The sequence below is a fragment of the Macaca mulatta genome, chromosome 18 (genome assembly GCF_049350105.2).
Source record: "Macaca mulatta isolate MMU2019108-1 chromosome 18, T2T-MMU8v2.0, whole genome shotgun sequence".
NCBI lineage: Eukaryota > Metazoa > Chordata > Mammalia > Primates > Cercopithecidae > Macaca > Macaca mulatta.
Window position 1 is genome coordinate 11,577,122 of NC_133423.1, and position 22,140 is coordinate 11,599,261.

Sequence of the window (22,140 nt, forward strand, 5' to 3'; positions counted from 1 at the left end):
TCCCAGCTGCTGGGGAGGCTGAGGCAGGAGAATGGTGTGAACCTGGGAGGCGGAGCTTGCAGTGAGCCGAAATCCCACCACTGCACTCCAGCCTGGGTGACAGAGTGAGACTCTGTCTCAAAAAAAAAAAAAGAAAAAAAGAAAAATGAAAGACATGAAATGTGAAATTTCAAAAATAAAAATAAATGTGATATAAATTAATACAAAACACCAAGAAATGATAATGCAAAAGATAATGTCATTTATTAAAAATTATCAATCCTAAACATGAAGTCTCTGCTGTTTATATTGTAATACTTAAAATTTCAAGCCATCCAATTATTTTGCCATCTTAGTTTTGAAAGACTATATGAATTTTGTATGTGTAAATGTTGAATATACATTTCGTAGGTTTAAAAGGACTATAAAAAGCAAGACCATAGGTAAGAACCTGAGCCTAATTTTTTAACTTGAGTGTCAGATCTATGACAGGAGATTTGCAATAATTAAATAACATCCTGAATCAAAAGGGCATACAGTTACTATGTCACAGAAGCAACTGTTTTGTATACAAAATTGAGCATCAGACTTCCCACTATTCTTTTTCAAATATGGTGAAGTCTTTATATTGGAGCTCAGAATTATAGGTGACAAAGTGGACAGAAAAGGGTCTGTGGAGTATGGTAGACATGGACTTGAAAGTCAAGACCACAATGTTCCAATCATGTGAAACTGAACAAATTCCACTATAACCTTGATTTGCTCATCTACATAATAGTGATAATAACACCACCCCGTGAAACCCACTGAGCGCAATGGACAGCATATGAAAGCAGTTAATGAAGGCGGGCTATGTGTGCCACCGAGTGGCATTGTTCCATGTTGAGCCATCTTTCTGTAGGCGCACCTCCTATCTATGGCAGGTATCAAATGCATACCAAAGACTAACTTGGTCACCAGGCTTAATTCTTAGCATGAAACTCATTTTTTAAGCCTTGCTATAAAGATATTTTTTTTCTAGGAGAATTTTATAAGTACATAGTGAGCTTTGTGCTCATATTTGGCAGTACGCATGGACATAACTTCCAAAATCAGCTGTGGGTTGGCTGAGCTCAGCATCCTGCTATCCCATAGGAAGGCAGAGGAATGAAAGCCAGATTTACATGTTGGTTAAAAGTTATACATACATGCAACCAAACACATTCAACTGTATTCCTCTTTTAAAGCAAAATACGAGCAGGTTTAAAATCATTCAACTCTTGTATAAACATGGTATGCCAAATGAAATTGTATAGGATAGCTACATTTCCAAACTGATAAAAAGGCCATAATTTAAAAATAAAAGAACCATGGTACCCCATATAACATAGGCTAGAAAATGATAAAATCACAACAATAAAGTTAATTATTGAGACAATAATATAAATCATTAAACACACAGATAGTAAAACTCTCAATAATTGATTATAACTTTATCTAAATGCTCAGGTTATCTAAAATGAGGAAAATATTTGCATAGAAGGCAACATTACTTGACACTCATAATCTGCTAGTTAAGCTGAGACGCTAGCAATGCCATAGAACAGAGAATAACAGAGCCAGGTGACAATCAGAAAATGCAGTCTTTAAGTTTTTCTATTCCACTTTCAAACTTTGAAGGGTCAGTCGTATAGCTGAAGGTATCATCTAAAGTAAGAAAAAAAAATTGGTAATTAGGTAGACAGAAATATCATGCTTTTCTTTATGGACATCATAAATCAAGTTAATGTAATTTTACTATAGCTTTAGCATATATGTGCTTACAGAAAAAAAAACAAACAATCATTCCCAGGTAGAAAGTATTCTCAGATGGAATCTTGTGCAAATAACCCTAAGCATATTGCTAAATATACATTAATTCATAATAATATATTTTGTAGATTAATATGCCTAATTTTGGATTTTAGTTCTTTCTGTAATCATATGTCAGATCAAAACAAAATCTTCTTGCATATACAAACTGATTACTTGAACTTTCAAATGCATCATAAAGACAGGAGTAAAGTTATTAGTCGGAAGTGGGGCCTGGGGCCCTCCAGCAAATTTATGGTAGATTACAATGGAGCCACTTTGCTAGAAGAAATGCAAACACCATTACTAAGCTACACATTTGGCATCTCTATTTTAGATGTCAAATGACGTACCAGTTTGATTTCACCTAAGCCTTCCCTGACATTGTGCAGTCTTTTTGATATCCCTCTTACATGCTAATACTACAATCTGAAAGTCCAAGAAGAAAAGGAAATAGGGAATTTAGGAAGGATACAGATGTGGGACTCAAAGATCTTCAAGAAAGAAAAGAAAAAAGATTGGGATATAATTTGTGACAGCCAGTTTGTTTGTTTGTTTGTTTGTTTTGTTTCTCTGGGATAGAAACCAATAAAAAACAATGAAAAGAAAAAATAATATAATTTAATAATGCCAATATTTTGCCCATTTTTATCAATGGGTAAACAGTAAATGTTTTCACTTTCAATGGAAGAAAAATTCATTCAGATGTCACAAGGATTTAAAAATAACTTTAAGTAAATAGCATCTTTTGAAACAGAGTGTTTAAGTCTTTCTGATAAGACTATATAGTTTAGGAAAGGAAAATAAAACTGAGAAAGGACTGAGTAGTAACTAATATGACTTATTCTGGAAGGTAAAGTAAGTGAGTTTATAAAAATTATAAATAATATATTGTGTTCTAATGGGATGTCCACAAACTATTCCTGTCCTTGTCTTGATACTGGAGATTTGGATTCTTTACTTTTTATAGTTCTCTCTCTTCCCCTCCCCTGCCTTCCTCCCTTTTCTGAAAACTAGTTTCTGCATGCTCAGTCATGACACAATATAATTTCCTGGCATATGGGAGCTTGTCTTCTAAAGAAATTAAACACATTGAGCAGACTCTCAACCATAATAATAATAATAATAAAAATCTATCAGAAGTCTAACTGCAATAATATACCTAAGAAAACAGACAAAGCATATATTTCGAGTTCTTTTCCAGCTTAGCATATATTTCTAGTTCTTTTCCAGCTTAGCATATAAGTATTGGGAATAGTTTCTTGCTTCATGATTCTAAATATAAGCACCAATTCCCCTTACAGAAGAAGAAACATATTAAGAAAAAAATTAAACCTCACTTAAAAAAAATTTAGTGGTGGACATCGTACTACTCCTGCAATGAATGTTTTACCTCCGTTGAATTATGTAAATGGTTTCAGGGATTTGAAAATAATTATTTCAGTAAAAGAATGTAGAGCTCCTGAACTGGCATAATTTCCCACAAGAAAAATTAAATCAGAATTATGTAAGTACAGCGCTGCAAATCCAGCTGGCCCTAAGGCAATGCCTGGGAAGAGGGAGCATGCAGCATGCCGTAAAATCTCCACTCAAGCTCTGCCTGTCCTCTGCAGTCGAACTTGTGTGATCATTTGGAGTAATACCACAAGGACATGAAGCATCCATGGTGTTGAAAAGGCATACAAATAAAAAGCAGTAGAATATTGCGGCAAGAACTCAAGCAGAGTAAGAAAATGAGGGGGAAGAAATACACTATATTAAAAGCAAGAGAGATTGGAAAGTATCTAACAAATGTAAGCTTGGTCTTTGTTGAAGCAAAGTGATTTATAGAGGAAAATAAAAATCGTAGTGAGTAGTAGTGACACTAGGATGCTAGACTAAACGTGTAGTCTCTACTTACCAAATTATTCATATGTTTGGAAATTTCTCCTTTCAAAGCAAAGATCCACAGGGAGGGTTTTTTGAAACCATTTGGACTTCCTAGTCAAACTATGGTTCTCAGCCATGAGATTCTTTATATTATTACAATTAATACTAACCACCAAGTAGACTCAAGTCCCCTCATTTACTTTTTGTTTGTTTGTTTGTTTCTTTTTTGAGAAGGAGTCTCACACTGTCACCCAGGCTGGAGTGCAGTGGCACCATCTCGGCTCACTGCAACCTCCAACTCCTGCGCTCAAGTGATTCTCCTGCCTCAACCTCCTGAGTAGCTGGGACTACAAGTGGCACCACCATGTCTGGCTAATTTTTGTATTTTTAGGAGAGATGGGGTTTCACCATGTTGGCCCTCCCCATGTTGAACTCCTGAACTCAAGTGATCCACCCACCACGGCCTTCCAAAATGCTGGGATTAAAGGTGTGAGCCTCTGGGCCCGGCCTTCGACTCCCATCATTTTTTGTACTGTATCCGTACATTTCCTATTGAGAACTCAAAATTATGTAATTTTATTTATATTTTCATTTAATTTTTGCTTCACTACCCTCCCCAGTAGACACAATCACACCCAAATTTCAGTGGCCATTTCTGTCATGTCTACTGCATCTTCAGAAATTGCACCATATTTCAAACAGAAAATGGGACCCACATATTTGTTTATTTAATGAATGCTAAATGATAGACCTAGGTCTAACATAAAGCAGAGGAAATTATCTTTTCTTGAGAGAATATTGGTAATTGGTAATATGTGCCATGACTTGTTAGCATGTCCAACCTTCAGTTCCGTTTCCATTTTCTAAGAATTTCTCTTACGTTAATGAGAAATGAGAACAGACTTATAAAAATATGGTTGTTTATAATAAGTTTAAAATAATAAAATAAGTTTAAAATAATACTTATAATATTTTAAAATGTGAAAGGATAAAACTAAATGTTTAACAACAGGAAAGTAATTTTTAAAAATAGTATGTTAATATCTTAACATATTATGAATCTATTAAATGGTGTTTTAAAATATTTGTAAAATATTAAACATACATTTTTGATGAAAAATGCTCAACTTTGCATAGACATCAAAATTGTGACTCTATAATATACATCGGCATATATTTAGTATATAAATATATATTATTTAGCATACTTATGAGACCATGGGTGTGTGTGCCTGTTCACAACAAAGTTGTATAAGATACATTGTAGACATTATGAACTCTGGAGACAGACTACAAAAATGCCAATACTATTTCCGTCACTTAGCAAGTTACCTAAATCTCTTTTTCTTCAGATTCCTCCTTTGTGAAATGGCAAAAATATAAAGTTGATGATGAAATTAGATGAGTTAGTTTTTGCTTAGAAAAAATGTATAGCAGAGTATTCCACAAGTCTTTATGATTATTTAAATACACACATAACATGTACAAAAAACATGTATACACACATGCAATCACAAAAATATGCAAAATAGAGCAAAATATTATCAGTGAACAGTTTTTGTTTCTGAGATTGTGGATAACTTTTGTGTTTTACTTTATGTGGTCTAAAATTTTGTCTGGAATAAGTAAATATTGCTTTTATAGTTATAAATAAAACTATTTTACAAGATATTAAAAAACAGGTGGACTGAGATAACATATACACATATATAATACATACATACATAATGCTTAGAATAGTGCTGAGCATATAGTATTCATTTTAAGAGTGTTTAAGTTAAAATAAATGACAATTGAGTAATTGGACATAGCAATGCGTAACTTGAGAATATGAAGCCCAAGGAATTTGCAAGAAAAATGGTTAAAGACAAAAATTAGAATTGTAAGAGCAGACAATACTGGCCTAGCAATGTTTGGGTTTGTAATTCTTTCAAAGGCTTGAGTACATGCAGTCGCCTACATGGAAGGGACCAGCATAAAGAAAAGGTTGGAGAACGTATGAAGAGAGACAATAATTTTTATGACAAAGTTCAGATTCCAGATAAGCTGAATAAAATAAGATCAAGAACAAAATAGGATAATTTTTTTTTTTTCTTGAGGCGGAGTCTCGCTCTGTCGCCCCGGCTGGAGGGCAGTGACGCAATCTCGGGTCACTGCAAGCTCCGCCTCCCGGGTTCACGCCATTCTCCTGCCTCAGCATCACCAGTAGCTGGGACTACAGGCGCCGCCACCACGCCCGGCTAAATTTTTGTATTTTTAGTAGAGACGGGTTTTCACCGTGGTCTCCATCTCCTGACCTCATGATCCGCCCGCCTCGGCCTCCCAAAGTGCTGGAATTACAGGCGTGAGCCACCGCGCCCAGCCATAAATTTGTTTTAAAGAAGAAAAACTTGCATGTAATTCTGGTATAAGGAAGGTAGGGCTGCATGCAGATAATAGAGATTTGATTTGTAAATGCAAAAAGCATACCAAGTCAAGAAATTCTCTATTGCTCTGCAGAATCAGACATTTAAGGTGCATGAAGATGGCCACTCGGGAACGGTGGTCCAGCAGAGAAGGCTGGTGGCTCCATGTAACGACCTTGGTAATGGGTTAAATAGTGGCAAAGACCTCGTCTACCATTAGGTCTAAGTGCGGGTGTCAGTTGAAATAGATACACTTTGGAAGTGAGCATTAGCAGGTATATAGGAGAAGAAAAGAAAAAGGTAATATTGGAATTTTGCAGGGTGGATCGTTCAGAAACACTTGATCACCCATTTTCAGACTTTCCTAATATAACCATTCTGTAGCTCAGTGAATAACTGCTTTCACACTCCAAAATATCTAATCTCATGGTTAAATTAAAATACAATGAAGTTTGGTACTCTTTTAAATGATGAATGTAATCCTAATTTTTGATATTAAAAATAGGGTATAATATTTTTAATAACAAGCAAAACACATATGCAGTTTATATTTAATCACTATATAGGTAACTTTCTCCAATATATGACCAGTTAGTAAATAACTTAGGAAACTAAGTAGAAACATCAATGGACCATCCAAAGTTTTAATATCCTAATTTGATAAAGTCCCTTAGCGTTCTAACCATTGTAACTTACATTTGCAAATTAGTGCTAATAAAACCCATCAGACGCTGGCTTCTCATTGAAAATATTTGTGGGCATTTTTTGGCTTGTGAAATCGTGCCTGTAAATTTTATTACTGCTGAGTCAACATTTCTGATATCTTTTTAAAAATTTAATATTTTTAATAAAAAACATACACACTAAATCTTAGATTTTGTAGAGAAACTCTAAATTTTTGACTCCATGACCAGAAATAATATTTGACAATATAGTTTAAATAAATGAAGGTCCTTATTTTTAGGGGTAAGAGGTGACAGACTTTTAAAAATAAATGTAATAAATAAAGCTAACATTGCTGAAATGTGAAGAGCAGAGCTCAAGCAAATTTAATGCAATGAAGTATATAATGTAAGCAGAAGATTCAGCAGGGTAGGTGGATTCCAATTCTGCACTTAATGTCTTAAAGAAGTTAAAGAAGCAACTCAGCAACTTCTTTTCTTTTCATTTCTCCCTTCTTCCCTCCCTCCCTTCCTTCCCCCCTTTCTCTCTCCCTCCCATAAGCACATTTCATTCTTTGTTTCTGAGCCAGAAATTCTATAATACATAAGTGAGTTACTGAATATTAGAATACATATAGCTATTTTTATTTACCATGAGAAGACATAAATAAAGTGTAATTTTGTAAAAGTTATATTACAGATTATCGGCATTCATGTTCTTACATTATTTCCAATGAATGGGGAAAGTTAGATTTTGCATGGGTCACTGAGATGTTTCCATTATTCTTATAGTGAAAAATGCAAACTCTGCCAACTTTCTGCTTATACACATGCAAATTTACCTTAATAACTTAGACCACTTTCTTTGTACTTAATATCAGCATTTTTCAAAATGGGCATTTCTGAAAGTGGAAGACGCTTCTTAAATTGGAATACCTTGTCACTATGAATTTTTGCTAGTTGAGTGTGTCAATTACATATGTCATAAAATGATTAATCATCAAAATTTAATAACCATAAGTAAACATGGAGCATCTGCTGTGGTACTAGAAAATCATCCGTGATTCAATCAATATTTTTGTCCTCACATCTGACTGTGTAAGCAAGTTTCACAGCAAGAGTTCTATAGTGTTCTTGACAGACGTGGCAATAATAATGTTGAGATAATATTGCAAAAGTGAAGAGCTGCATGAATATTCTAATCCCAGGTTTCTTAAGCAGTGAGTCCTATGTGCCTATGGATTACATAAACTAAGAAATATAAACCCATGTCGTACAAATGACTAAGTTTAATATTAAATCATGAAAATACAAAAAAGAAAAAGATAATTTAAGGTATAAAAACCATGAAGAGAAATAGTTTAGTTCATTGACATGATCTGCATTTTCTCCTAAGCAAGTCAATTTTAAAAGAAATATCTAAATTATAATGGGAGTTATTGAACAGTCATAGATATGGTAGCAGGAAAATATATAAAATATTAAGATACACTCCTGTAATCCCAGCACTTTGGGAGGCCGAGGCGGGCGGATCACGAGGTCAGGAGATCGAGACCATCCTGACTAAACACTGTGAAACCCCATCTCTACTAAAAAATACCAAAAATTAGCCGGGTGTGGTGGCAGGCGCCTATAGTCCCAGCTACTCAGGAGGCTGAGGCAGGAGAATAGCGTGAACCCGGGAGGCGGAGGTTGCAGTGAGCCAAGATCGCGTCACTGCACTCCAGCCTGGGCGACAGAGCAAGACTCCGTCTCAAAAAAAAAAAAATTAAGATAAGGTGAGAAGAAATGGAAATCTACACACAAAAGGCATTTTCAAAGTGCAGAGAATGTGGTAAATTTATCAGGAAGATGAAATAAAAATTTCTATAATCATAGCTTAATTTTAAGATAGAAAAATGTAATGAAATATTCACAAATATTATGTAATATATTAGATTACAAATTATTAATTCACATTCCAGGTTACTTGAAAATAATAGAGTATATTTGGGTGTAAATGGTTTATTTATTTTATATTAGAATGGAAAACAAATATAAAATTTAAGTTCCATTACTCTACATAATTTTTACTTAGCATAATCTGGTAATTGTGAAGAGCTAGACACACATCTTAGGATTCAAGGCCATTGCTCTTATTTTAGAAATAACTGTGGGTACAACAATGGTAACATATTCCTTAAAATAGATCAAATGCCTTGCTTTAATTCTATACAAAAATCTAGCACTGAGCTAAGATATTATGAAAAATGATAATAAATATAGTAATATTTAAAGATCATAAATAGAAATAGCATATATGATTGATTAAAATGATAAATTAATTGAATATATTTCACTTATATCTATTTGTGTGGGTAAAAAACATTAGATCTCTTTCTTTTACCTCCTCCTATACCTCAATTCTTATCACCAAACTGGACAACTTTATATGTTAAAATAATATATGTATTTTTGTATTTCTGTATGTCTGATAAAAGGGCATATAAAAATGCTCTAGGCAGCTGTACAGCAAATTCTACTAAAGGTAGAGCCACCATAATAATGGTGATTGTGAGTTATTTTGTAATAATATAAAATGGCAATTAAATACTATTTAATATACAATGTGATCATTCATTTAGGAAGTTGATTAATTTGGTTTTAATTTCCTTTTTCTCTGTAACATGAAGAATTAAATAACCATAGAATGTTTTCTATTTTATAATCTTCTTAATCATTAAAATAAGAAAAAATATTTAGAAATACATAGATTACTAAGAAGAAAATTTGCCCATTCATATTGAAATTTTTCTTCTCCAAACCAAAATAAGAGAAAGACTATGAAAGTTCATTGAGAAACAATGTAAAACAAAATACTAAATGCAAATAAAATATATGAAAACTGGTCAGCCATTTATTTTCCAATAAATGCAAATACACACACACACACAAACACACCCCTCAAGAAAAATTAAAATGTTTAGTCTTGTAATTTTATCCTTTAACATGTCAGAGCTTTCCTATTGCTTTATTCACCTTGCCTCTTAAACTTAAATATGTTTTCGTACTACATCAGCATTTTGATTCATGACTTAGGAAAAAAATAACAAAGATAATGGCTCTATTTCTGCAGATCTTGTAAATATTATTTATTCAATCTCAAGATGCATTTCTGAAAGAAATATCGACTTACAAATATAGAAAAATTGGCAAGCTGACACTTGTTTAACATTGCCTTGCTTTTACTCCATTATTTTTTTCTGGTACTCAGTTTCTCCCCAAAAATATATTTTACAAAGTTGAAATATACCAAATGACTTATGTTTCACATTTTCAACACAAAATTCCTTGCCCACCTGCCATGATATAACATTTTTATAAAATGAAATAAAGAAAAGAAACTGCTTTACTTTCTAATGGAAAATATTTTTCATTCAAGAAAATTGTTGCCCTTCCCATGTTTATTTCTTATACACATGATATATTCCAGAAATTGATCTAGGTGTTAGTTATAAAGCAAAGAGCAAGACAAAGAACATTCTTGATCTCATTGCGCTCACAATTTTTTTTTTTTTTTTTTTTTGAGAACAAGTTTTGCTCTGTCACCCAGGCTGGAGTGCAGTGGCGCGATCTCTGCTCACTGCAGTCTCCGCCTCCTGGGTTCACACCATTCTCCTACCTCAGCCTCCCGAGTAGCTTGGGACTACAGGCGCCCGCCACCATGCCCAGCTAATTTTTTGTATTTTTAGTAGAGATGGGGTTTCACATTGTTAGCCAGGATGGTCTCGATCTCCTGACCTTGTAATCCGCCCGCCTTGGCCTTCCAAAGTGCTGGGATTACAGGTGTGTGCCACCATGCCTGGCCGCACTCACTATAACAGATACACATATACCCCATATGTGTGCATCTGTAACTATTATTCTATAAATACAATGAAAATACTTCAGTCTCAAAAAATAAATAAAAAGGAGACCATTGGTACTTGGGTTTTCATATTGTTGTTAGTTCATTTTAGAAGTAATGTAAATTATCAGACATATATACAGCACTTGACCATGTTTTTAAATGTGTTAATTATTCAGATAAAAATATCAGAAGGAAAAAGTTCCTAGAAAAATGTTAAGGGCATTTAATGATGTATTTGACATTAATTAATAGAAATTACAATTCAAAGGTTATTTCTTCATGAATTTAGTTGAATACATGCTATTTGACATAAAATGTTTCACAATATCAGCAAACATGGCATATTATCTATGCAATAATATACATTATCTTAATTATTACGGATGTAGATGCCTATTGACATCTGATGATATGGAAGTACCCTTCTTTTTTAAAGCATTTTTCATTGCTTCTCAGCCTTTTGGCTAAGATCAAGTGTAGTATCTGTTCTTATCAGTTTAAAACTTATTTCAGAAAAGACATAGTTTTTCTTGAAATTTATTCTCTTTGCTGTCTTTGATGTTAATTTCAGTACAATTTGACAAATTCTATGCAGATCTCTGTTGGTATTCTGGGTAAACGTAAAGATTAGGGAGAAATGACATTCTTATTATAATGTACTATCCATAAATGCAAGCTCCTCGTTTATTTACCACTTCTTTCAAGACCTACAAAAATTTTGTAATCTTCTCAAAAAGAATTTCACATATACGTTTGAATTATTGAAATACATCTAAATTTTTTGTTCATAGGTTTTAGATAATTATTTTTTTTTTCTTCAACTGATGTTTTTCAGAAGAATTTTAAGTTTCACAGCAAAATTGAAAGGAAGGTACAGTGATATCTTCTCTAGCCTCTGGCTCCACACATGCATAGATCCCCCGATTATCAACATCTCCCACCAGATGACATTATACATTTGTTACAACTGATAAACCTACACTGAGAGATCATTTTCACCCAGAGTTCATAGTTTATGTGAGGGTTCACTCTTGGTGTTGTGTGGGTTTAGACAAATGTAAGTAACACGTATCCCTCATGATAGTATCATAGAGGGCAGCTGCACTGCTCTAAAAGTCTTCTGTGCTCTGCCTATTCGTCCCTTTCTTCGGCTCAACCCCTGGCACCTAGTGTTCCTTCTAGTGTCTCCATAGGTTTTCCTTTCCCAGAATATCACATAGCTGGAATTTTTGGTACTTATCCTTTTCAGATTGGCTTCTTTCACTTAGTTTTATGTATCATTTTGTCCTTGTCGTCTTTTCATGGCTATCACTTTTAATGATGAATTGTATTACACTATCTGGATGTACCACAATTGGCGTATCCATTCACCTACTGAATGACATCTTGGTTGCTTTCAAGTTTTGGCAATTGTGAATAAAACTGCTATAAACACATGTGCAGATGTGTATGGACATAAATTTTCAACTCCTTTCGGTTAATACAAAAGAGTACAATGAATGGGTCATACGGTAAGGATACATCTAGTTTTGTAGAAACTGGCAAATTTTCTTCCAAATTGGCTGGACCATTTTGCATTCCCACCAGCAATGAATGAGAGTTCTTGTTGCTCCACATCATTGCCAGCCTTTGGTGTTTTTGGTGTTTTTGATTTTGGCCATTTTAATGCATATTTAGTGGTATTTCATCGTTGTTTTATTTTGCAATTCCTTGATGATATAGGATGTGAAGCATCTTCTCATATGTTTATTTGCCACTTGCATGTCTTCTTTGTTGATGTGTCTGTTCAGGTCTTTGGCTCATTGGCTTGTGTTCTTATTAAGTTTTAAGAGTTCTTTGTATATTTTTAATAGCAGTTAATATGTCTTCTGTAAATATTTTCTCCCAGTCTGTGGCTTCCTTTCTTATCCCTTGACATAGTCTTTCACAGAGCAAAAGCTTTTAATTTTAATGAAGTCCATCTTATCGATTATTTTTTTCACAAATTGTGCTTCTGGTATCACATCTAAAAAGTCATAGCCAAACCAAAGCTCACCTAGACTCTCTTCTATATTATCTTTTATGGGTTTTGTTTTGTGTTTGACAGTTGTGATCCATTTTGAGTTAATTTTTGTGAAGCTTGGAAGGTCTACATCAAGATTCTTCTTTCTTCTGTCTTCTTTTTTTTTGCATGTGGGTATCCACTTGTTCCAGGATCATTTGTGGAAAATATTTTTTTCTTGTTGTTCTCCATTGTTTGTGTCTTTATTTCTCTGTGAAAGATCAATTACCTAAATTTATGTGAGCCTCCTTCTGGGATGTTTATTCTGTTCCATTGATCTATTTTTCTTTACTTTCACTAATGCTACACTGTCTTGTTTACTGTATTTCATAGTATGTCTTGAAGTCAGGCAGTGTCAATCCTCTAATGTTGTTCTCCTTTAATATTGTGTTGGCTATCCTGGGTCTATTTCCCTTTTATATAAACTTGATCATTAGATTTTCAGTATCCACAAAATAACTTGCTAGAATTATGAATGGTATTGCATTGATCTATAGACTGAGCTGGAAAGAACTGATGTATTGATAACTGTGTCTCCTATCAATGTACATGGAATCTCTCTCCATTTATTTAGTTCCTGTTTGGTGTCTTTCATCAGAGTTTTGTAGTTTTCCTCATTATAGACCTTGAATACCTTTGGTTACATTTTACCTACATGCTTCTTTTTGGGGTGGTAATGTAACTGGTATTCTGTTTCTAATTTCACATCTCACTTATTCATTGCTGATATATAGAAATGTGATTTTTTTTTTGTATTAACCTTGCATCCTACAAACTATCTTGCTCATTAGTAGCAAGTGTTTTTTTTTTTCAATTCTTTTGGATTTTCTAAAGAGACATTAACAAAGATAATTCTACTAAATCTTTTCCAATCTGTATACCGTTTAGTTACTTTTCTAATTCTACTGCATTGCATTAGGGCTTACAGAATGTTGTTGAACAGCAGTAGTGAGAGGGGACCTCCTTTCCTTGCTCTGGATCTTAGTGGGAAGGCTTCACGTTGTTCACTGGTGTTATATTTTTAGATTGTCTGTTGAACTTTCACCAAAACAAAAACACGTTATTTTCATTTGTGTAACTTTTCTATACATCGTCTTGGATATGTATTTTACCACTACATAATAGTAAAATAGGTCTCTTTTTTTCCAACATTTATATCTTTTTTCTTGCTTTATTACTATACAATTTTGCTTTACTAAGGTATAATACAGATTAGGAGAGATAGTAGTAATGTTTTCTGATGTTTCTGTTTGTTTCTGAATTCATTGAGAGGTTTTGTGCTTCTGTGCTTCACTGTGAAGAATAATATTTGCTATACATTTCAAGTAGAAATTTAAACTAGGTTAAGGAAGTCCTTTTATGTTCCTAGCTTTTGTCATAAATACATGTCGCTATTTTTAAATGGTATTAGTTTTAATAATACCACTTTAAAATCATATAATCATGCAACTTTATTATAATAATCATATAACTTTCTCAGTTAATTGGAGTGGTGAAGTTAATTCTTAAATTTTCTGCTAGAGAAACTTATTTGAATTCTGAGACTAAACACTGTTTGATCTTGATGAGTATTTTATAGCAATTCTGGATCCTATTTTCCTGGGTCATCACTTAGGATTTTTGTTGTGCCCATAATGATAGATTAATCTGTAATTCTCTTCCTTTCTTTTAAAAAATAATTGAGACAGGGTCTTACCCTGTCACCCAGGCTGGAGTGCAGTGGCACAAACCACGCGTTACTGCAGCCTGGATCTCCTATGCTCAAGTGATCATCCCACCTCAGCTTCCCAATCTGCTGGGACCTCAGGCAGACACTGCCATACTCAGATGATTTTTTGTATTTTTTAGTTGATGTGGGGTTTTGCTATGTTGCCCAGGGTGGTCTTGAACTCCTGAGCTCAGGCAATCCACCCGCCTAGGCCTCCCAAAGTGCTGGGATTACAAGTGTGAGCCACCATGCTCAGCCTATAATTCTCTTTCGTTATATGGTTCTAATTAACTGTCAATAATTTACTATCTCATAAAAATGTTAGGAAATTGGGTTTTTGAGCTTCTCTAAAATACGTTTTAAAATCTGTTCCTTAAGTTTCTGGCAAAATTCACCAATAAAACCCAGCTCTATAACATGGCTTATTTGTTTCAAGGAGGCATACGAAATTTAATGAATGAGCAAAATACCTAATAATTATTTTACGGTTCTTTTTTGTAAAATACTAGAAATTGTTCTCTACAAAATTTAATATCACTTAAATTTGCAATTTTAATGGTCTAAACTTTTCCATAATCTTCACATTTTATAAATATCAACTAAAACTTTAGTTATATTCCGTTTAAAATTTTTAAAAGTTATTTATTTGGGTGTGTTCCCTCTATTTATGTGATCAATTAGGCAACATGCTTTTGATTTGATGAAAAAGTTTGGAAATCTTGTGATTTTCTTTAATGTTTTTGCTTCCTCTCTCTACTCCGCTTTGTAAGGGATGACTTTGATCATCATCACCCTGAAGGAGTCGTATTCCCAGTTTCCACTGTCCATATTTGGATCCAGAGACAGGCAGTCCCCCAGCTACAGCTCTACTGCTATTGTGCGTGTCTATGTTGTTTCTGGTCAATGGAGACTTCTCTTTGTATCACTGAACATGTCTGTGTTTCTTATTAAGTTTATCAGAATAGATTTTAGGGCAAGACACAGGGGCTCAAACCTGTAGTCTCAGCACTTTGAAAGGCTGAGGCTGGAGGTTTGCTTCAGTTCAGGAATTCTAGACCAGCCTGGGCAATGTAGCAAGACCCTGTTTCTACAAAAATTCCTTTAAAAAATTAGCCAGTTGTGGTGGCACATGCCTATAGTCCTAGCTTCACAAAAGGCTCGGGGTGGAAGGATCCTTGAGCTTAGGAGTTCAGTGTTACATTAACCTGTGATTGTGCCACTGCATTGTGCCTGGGCAATAGAAGGAGACCTTCTTTCTAAAAACAAGAAGCACAAAGCCTAGGTTTTATCTCCAACTGAGTTTAGGGCAGAGGAAGAAAGAGCAATGAATAATCTTATAGTAGTATCTTAACAAGGATTGCTTACGTATTTTTATGTAAGCAATCACTTTATATACGAAAATTTAAACAATATTTGTCCTATTTGATTTTAACATAACGTTTGAAACACCATTTTATATCGTTTAGTTTATATTTTTATTCAGCCAGAATCTGAAAAGAATTAGGTAATTAGACTACCACTTTCATTTTTCTAGATTAATAATGGTCCATAGGCAGCAATACTGCAAATGTAACTTATTGTACTGAAACAATGACTCATTTAATGGTTTGTAAGTGACCCATAAAAGGTATTACAATTTTAGAAGTGTCTAATATAGTACCCAAAAATACCTAGGAAAAAATGGGTCACTCTGTAGGCAAACCTCTATGTCCTAAATAATAGTGGTAATAAAAATGATTCAGAGACAGAAAAAAAATTTAAACATTAAAAAAAGATTTCAAATATATTTTCTAATTTGATCATAATTTCAATTATGTGATATAGAGCATAGATATATTTCCAACTCATATATTTAAATGATTATATACACACATACTAAAGTAAATTGACTTTTGCACATTACATATGAGTCTTCTTCAAAATATGATATTTTATTTACTTGAATGCATCTATCCATCCATATAAAGATTTTCATTTCTTTGATGATAACTAATGAGAAAATGTGAACACTATAAAGACAAAAATGTTTAATACATCTTTCTTAATGTTAACTAACATATTTTTTTCATAAGTTTGGTTCTTTAAAATCAATTTTATATTTTTCAAATTTTGTCTAATACTCAAAATTTCTTATTTGCAGTGCCCGCAAATGTGGATCATTAAAGCACACAGGGATAAAGACACAAATCCAATATATAACATAAATAATTCCAATTATGATAAAGGATCCTGGAATCCTTTATCATTTTTCAACATTCAAGGAGATATAATCAATATATTCAAGGAAATAAAATATAATCTTTTATCATTTTTCAACATTCAATGAAATAAAATAATAATTTTTAATTGTATCTTTTGAGTGTTTAGCTTTCAGAAGAAATCACAAATGAAACAAAATATGACGTTGGTGCAAACCTAATTATGGTTTCTGCCATTAAAAGTAATGGAAAAAACACAATTATGTTTGCACCAACCTAATATACGTACAATTTTTTCATATTTCTTTGTAAAACTGAGATAACTATTGTCATAAGATTATAAGTAAAACAATTCAATATAGTGTTAAATTATATTAAACATGAGAAAACAGTTTTTAAATAACAGGCATAGAATAAAATACTCTTCCTTGTGAAATAGGGAGTTCCTCAACACTGGAGTGATTTCAGTGCAGACAATGTTATCAGTAGCATCATTACATGAAAATGATGATTGTGGTTTCTTCTAGTTCCAATTTTCTAAAATTCTTTAACAATATTGATTCTCCATTAAGCTTCAAATGTTGATTTCTAAAACTCTTTCTGAACTTAAATATTATTTAATATGTTTTTCATTAACTCAAATATAATTGTTTAACACTTAGTATATACCAATAAGTATTTAATACTTTATACACTACATATCAAGAAGCAGCACCGGGCACAATATGGCAAAAAATAAAGATAGGATCCTTCTCCTCATGATGTTTATATCTAGTAGAAAATAAAGATGTTACATAAGAGCATATACCTGTACACAAGTGGGAAGTCATACTTTGGTGTGTTGTGAATCAAAAGATCAGGGTGCTATGAGATTAAGGGTAAAGTTCTATGTGATCAAGAAATGCCTCATTGAAAGAACATTTAAGTTGTCACATAAAGCAAGAGAAGGAAGTCAGGGGAAAAATGATGAACACAATGTCATGGTCATAAAAAACAGACTGTACAAAAATATTGCTATGGGCAAAGCTGTGCAGATTCAAGAAATTAAAAAAAAAATCAATGCTACTGAAGCATAGAGCAGGGACAGAGAGTACATAGAAAAGCATTTAGAAAGCTTACATCATCCTAAATTTTATAGGTCAGTGTAAGGAGTTCAAAGATTTATTCTAAGTTTAAAGAGAAGCTATTGAATAGCTTTCACTTGCAGAGTGACAAAATTGTGGCCAGGTATGGTGGCTCACACCTGTAATCCCAGCGCTTTGGGAGGCTGAGGCAAGTGGATAACTTCAGGCCAGCCTGGCCAACATGGTGAAATCCCATCTCTTCTAAAAATACAGACCCTGTCAGAAAGCCCATCTCTAACAAAAATACAGATGAGAGAGAGAGAGAGAGAGAGAGACAGAGACAGAGACAGAGACAGAGAAGAAAGAAAGAGAAGAAAGAGAAGACAGAGAGAGATGAAAGAGAAAGAAGAGAGAGAAGAAAGAAAGAGGGAGAAAGGAAGGAAGGAAGGGCGGAAGGGAGGAAGGAAGGAAGATAAATTGTGTTTCTAGAAGACAACTGTTTAATGTAGAGTGTGTCCTAGAAGTGGAGATATGAATTAGAAGCTATTGTAGGACTCCAGAGAAGAGATAATAATTTAAACCAAAAAAATTAACAAAATGACAGAAAGAAAGTTTAAACATAGAAGGAGATTTAATCAAATTTTCGGATTTATTAGGGAGTGGCAGAAATAGATGTCAAGAACTTAATAGTTTCTGAATAAAACAAAGTAGCTGATATCAAACTTATCCAACAGCTGTAAACAATTATAAACTTGGAGCAAAATGTATTTTAAGAGGTGTGAAAACATGTTTGAACGCATCAGCCCACACTATGATATTTAAGAAAAAGGAAGCACATGAAGTAAGACTTACATTAACCTTGGATTTTTCACTAGGGGAATGTTTCAAATTGCTGCACAGATAAAGGGAGCCAGACAGAGAGCAAAGGTCTCAGTATGAGTGGGAGGAGAAATCAGAGGTCAGAGTCTGGGGCTGTGAAAGTGGTAGGGATTTGGATGGCAAAATATCAGAAAGGAGGAAAGTGCCAAGAAGTCCTCCGAGCATTTGCATAAAATGTTGCTGAGGGCCTGTGACAATTTTTCAGCTGACCGTGTGCGGGACAAGATGCTAAGAGGTCAAGCAGTAAACAGCTGCAGAGAACTTATGAGCTGAGTTTCCAGAGGCCTCACTCAGGAGGTGTTGAAGTTCCTTCCCAATCATAGTAGAAAGAGTTGGTACACATTAAGCTTCAGTTGAGATGCCAGAAACACCATTCCTACAAGTAAAAGCATGTGTTACTGGTAAGTCCTCTCTTTCAATATGGGGATAAGTTAAAGAGTTGAAGGAGACCTGTGCTAAAATGGCTTAAAACCCAAGTATCAACAGAAAAAGGGTGATTCTCTCTTAATAGCTTGAAGAATAGAATCTAATGTTCTTGGAGGATGAAAACATAATGCAGAGTTGCTGTACCATAACATATAATGTCCAGCATAAACTTAAAAATTATAATGTGAAAAATGTATGCATAAATGACTGATAATCACAACAAACCTATCAGTGCAAGCAGATGCAGAGAAAATCCAGATGTTGGAGTTTTAGAGAATGATTTCACAATAGACAAGATTTATACATCGTGGAATATATAGAAAAACATAATCATGCTGGATAAACAAGTGGACTATATTTCAACAAAAAATATCATCTCTATAAAAAATCAAATAGAAACTTCTCATAAAAAGTAATCAGGTGATTTGTCCAAAATCAAATCCTTGTAACTACTAGAATTAAAATTGAACTTTATTTTATTCCTCAAGTGTTTATTACTGTTTTTTTTTAAGAACTTAAATATTCTTTACCTTAGTTTACTTCTGCACTTTCCAATATGATAGCCCCTAGCCACTCAGGGCAATTGAGTAACTACAATGCAGCTAGTACAAATAGAGATGAGCTGCGCTAATTGTAAAATAAATACAAAAATAAAAACAGCTCATTTACAATATTAATGACATGTTGATGATGGTAATAGGTTGCATATGTTGGGCTAAATAAAAGATATCATCAAGGTTAATTTTGTCAGTCTTTTTGTTCTTTTTCAATGTGACTCATAACTGTGAATCCACTATTTCTATTGCACAGTGCTGTTCAAAATTTTAATTTTCAATGCTGGAAATTGAATAGAAAAGATAATATTTTTCTAGTCAGCTCCTTCTCAGGTATTTCTTAATATTCTTCACTACTGCAAATCTGCTGATCTAATCCACTGTTGAAGCGATGGGGAGAGCCTTAGAAATATGAACATATTCTATGCATTGAAAAATTGTTCTGTTTTTGTTTTAAGAATAATGTATTATGCTTTTGTTATCAAGTATTCTGTACTGGAAAGGCAGAATATCAAATCCCAAGTAATAACTAATTGATCTATAACAACCACAGCACAATTCTAGACCATAAACCACTAAAAAAGCCAGTTAGCAGCTGACTGTCTTTGCATAATATTTATACATTTATGGCCATAAAATACCCAAAATACTGAACTTCGATGATTATAAAGTAATATAGTAATTTTGGTACAAAGCATACCACAGTCAAAGCCAAGTAGAAAACCTTTAACACGTTGGGTCTGAAGTCAACTGTTGATGCTGTATATGCTGAAGCAGTTCATATTCTTTTTCTTCCTTGCCAAGAGTTCCTGTCAGAACAGGAGGAGAGAATTGCTTTGGCAGAAAGGGATAGAGAGCAAAGGTGGAAAATGGGAATCATTCATGTGGTGACATAAAAGCTGTCAACCAAAATGAAGCACACTCTTCTGAACTGAAGGGCAAAGAAAAACTAAAAGTAGGACAGAAAGCAGGCGAAGTAGGGACATCTGTGGAATTGACTGAGGGAGGAGAAAACCAGAGATCCTCATGGTGCTGAGCTGGGCATGTGCGTTCTGCCACTTTCTGACAGCACCCCTGTGCTCTATTCACACCAGAAATGTTGCACCCTGATAGTTTCCAGTGCTGCTGAAGTGTTTTCAGCTTTTGCAAAGTTTAGAGGGCATTTTAAAAGAAGAATGTAAGAAACCATTCAAAGATGGCTAAACTGGTACGACCTGAACGCTACACTTTAATGCGAACAGTTTTATTCTCATCCCCAATTTCGGTGACTCATTGTCTAAATTGTCAAGGGAAACTCTCATTTTTGCTGTAAGTTTAAGGTTATCATATTTTCTCTATTCCATTTGAATCATAGATGATGAGTACTAAAAAAAATTAAATTAATGCATTATAATGTAAGCCATTTGACCTGAATAAATATCTCCTCGTACAAGGCGGGGAGGGAGGGAGGGGGACAGAAGACAAATAGTTAACATAATTTTTTTGAAAGCAAGAATATTTGCTCAAAGAGAAATAATATATTAGAATCGGAAAGGATATAATATTTTTAGGGTTCAGCATAAACATTTGGAGAAAATTTAAATTTGGATCTTGTGTGTGTATGCGTGTTTAATTCTGTTAGGCATCACCTGAGATGCAATGTAAAATGACATTTATAAGGGAGGTGTGGAATGTGGTAGGGAGAGAGTATGTTTAGTCAATGATGAAAACAAAAGGAAAGAGTTGTCTAATATTAGAAAAAAAGATACAAGGAAACCCATAAAACGTATTTTTAATTTTTCTTGAGTACGGAATACTAGCAACAATGAAGATTTAACAAACTTTAAAAGTTTTCCCAGAACTCAGAGGGAAAAAACAATCTGAGTTTAATGCTGAAGAATACAATTGATCTACCAAACAAAAAGTGACGGCAGTTATATTTAGTGCTTCTGAAAGAATAATTGATGATCAAGAGGTAGAAGGAAAAGAAAGAAAAATACAAATACGTAAGACATTATATTGTACTAAAAAATCTTCCTCAGAAAAACGGAAAGATTTGAACATAGAAATCGAACGTGCTCTTCACAATTACATTAAATTTATTAGCCAGTACTTATATTAAGGTATATTCTGGTCACATTCAAACATAAGAATAAAACACTTTTTAGTAATTTGGCAGAAAAAAGAGTATACTTTCAACGGGAAAAACTGATGGCAGATATTTCTTCTGTAATGCTGAGATAGTGGAATGATGTTCATTGATGGTAATATTTTGTGAACCTAGAATTCCATGCAATCCAAGCAGTTCTTCACTTGTGAAAGGAATGGTAACTGCTTATCATTCTGGGTGAAAATTACTAATATATTGTACCAGATTTCTGATAAAAGACCAAAATAAAGAGGTTACTTATAGGAAAAGCTAAATTAAAATATCAATAAAGTTTTAAAACAAATTAAGAGCTAACCAAAAATATTGATGCTTTCATTTAAAAATTGTTACTATCAAACACATCTTATATGTATGGTCAAAAAGGAAAGATGCTAATCTAGGCCTAATCCCCACTAAGTAAGTTAAGAAACATGAGTTGGGAATATGATTTTTACTAAAAGGTTAAACACATACACAAATAGGCTTCAATATCCTGAGTAATGACATA

General features: G+C 33.6%; 1 protein-coding gene and 1 pseudogene across 7 annotated transcripts in view; one reads left to right on the forward strand and one right to left on the reverse strand.

The window, feature by feature from the left end:
- Positions 1-218: 218 nt before the first annotated feature.
- CCDC102B (coiled-coil domain containing 102B) overlaps positions 219-22,140 on the reverse strand; it is a 374,522-nt gene continuing 352,600 nt past the window's right edge. For all 7 annotated transcript variants that reach the window (XM_015122187.3, XM_077975029.1, XM_015122188.3 and 4 more), the window contains one exon: positions 219-1,665. In XM_015122187.3, coding sequence (XP_014977673.3) covers position 1,665 — 1 coding nt within the window. In that variant the 3' untranslated portion in view covers positions 219-1,664. The remainder of the gene's footprint in view (positions 1,666-22,140) is intronic.
- On the forward strand, positions 11,079-11,180 carry LOC114673915 (U2 spliceosomal RNA; annotated as a pseudogene).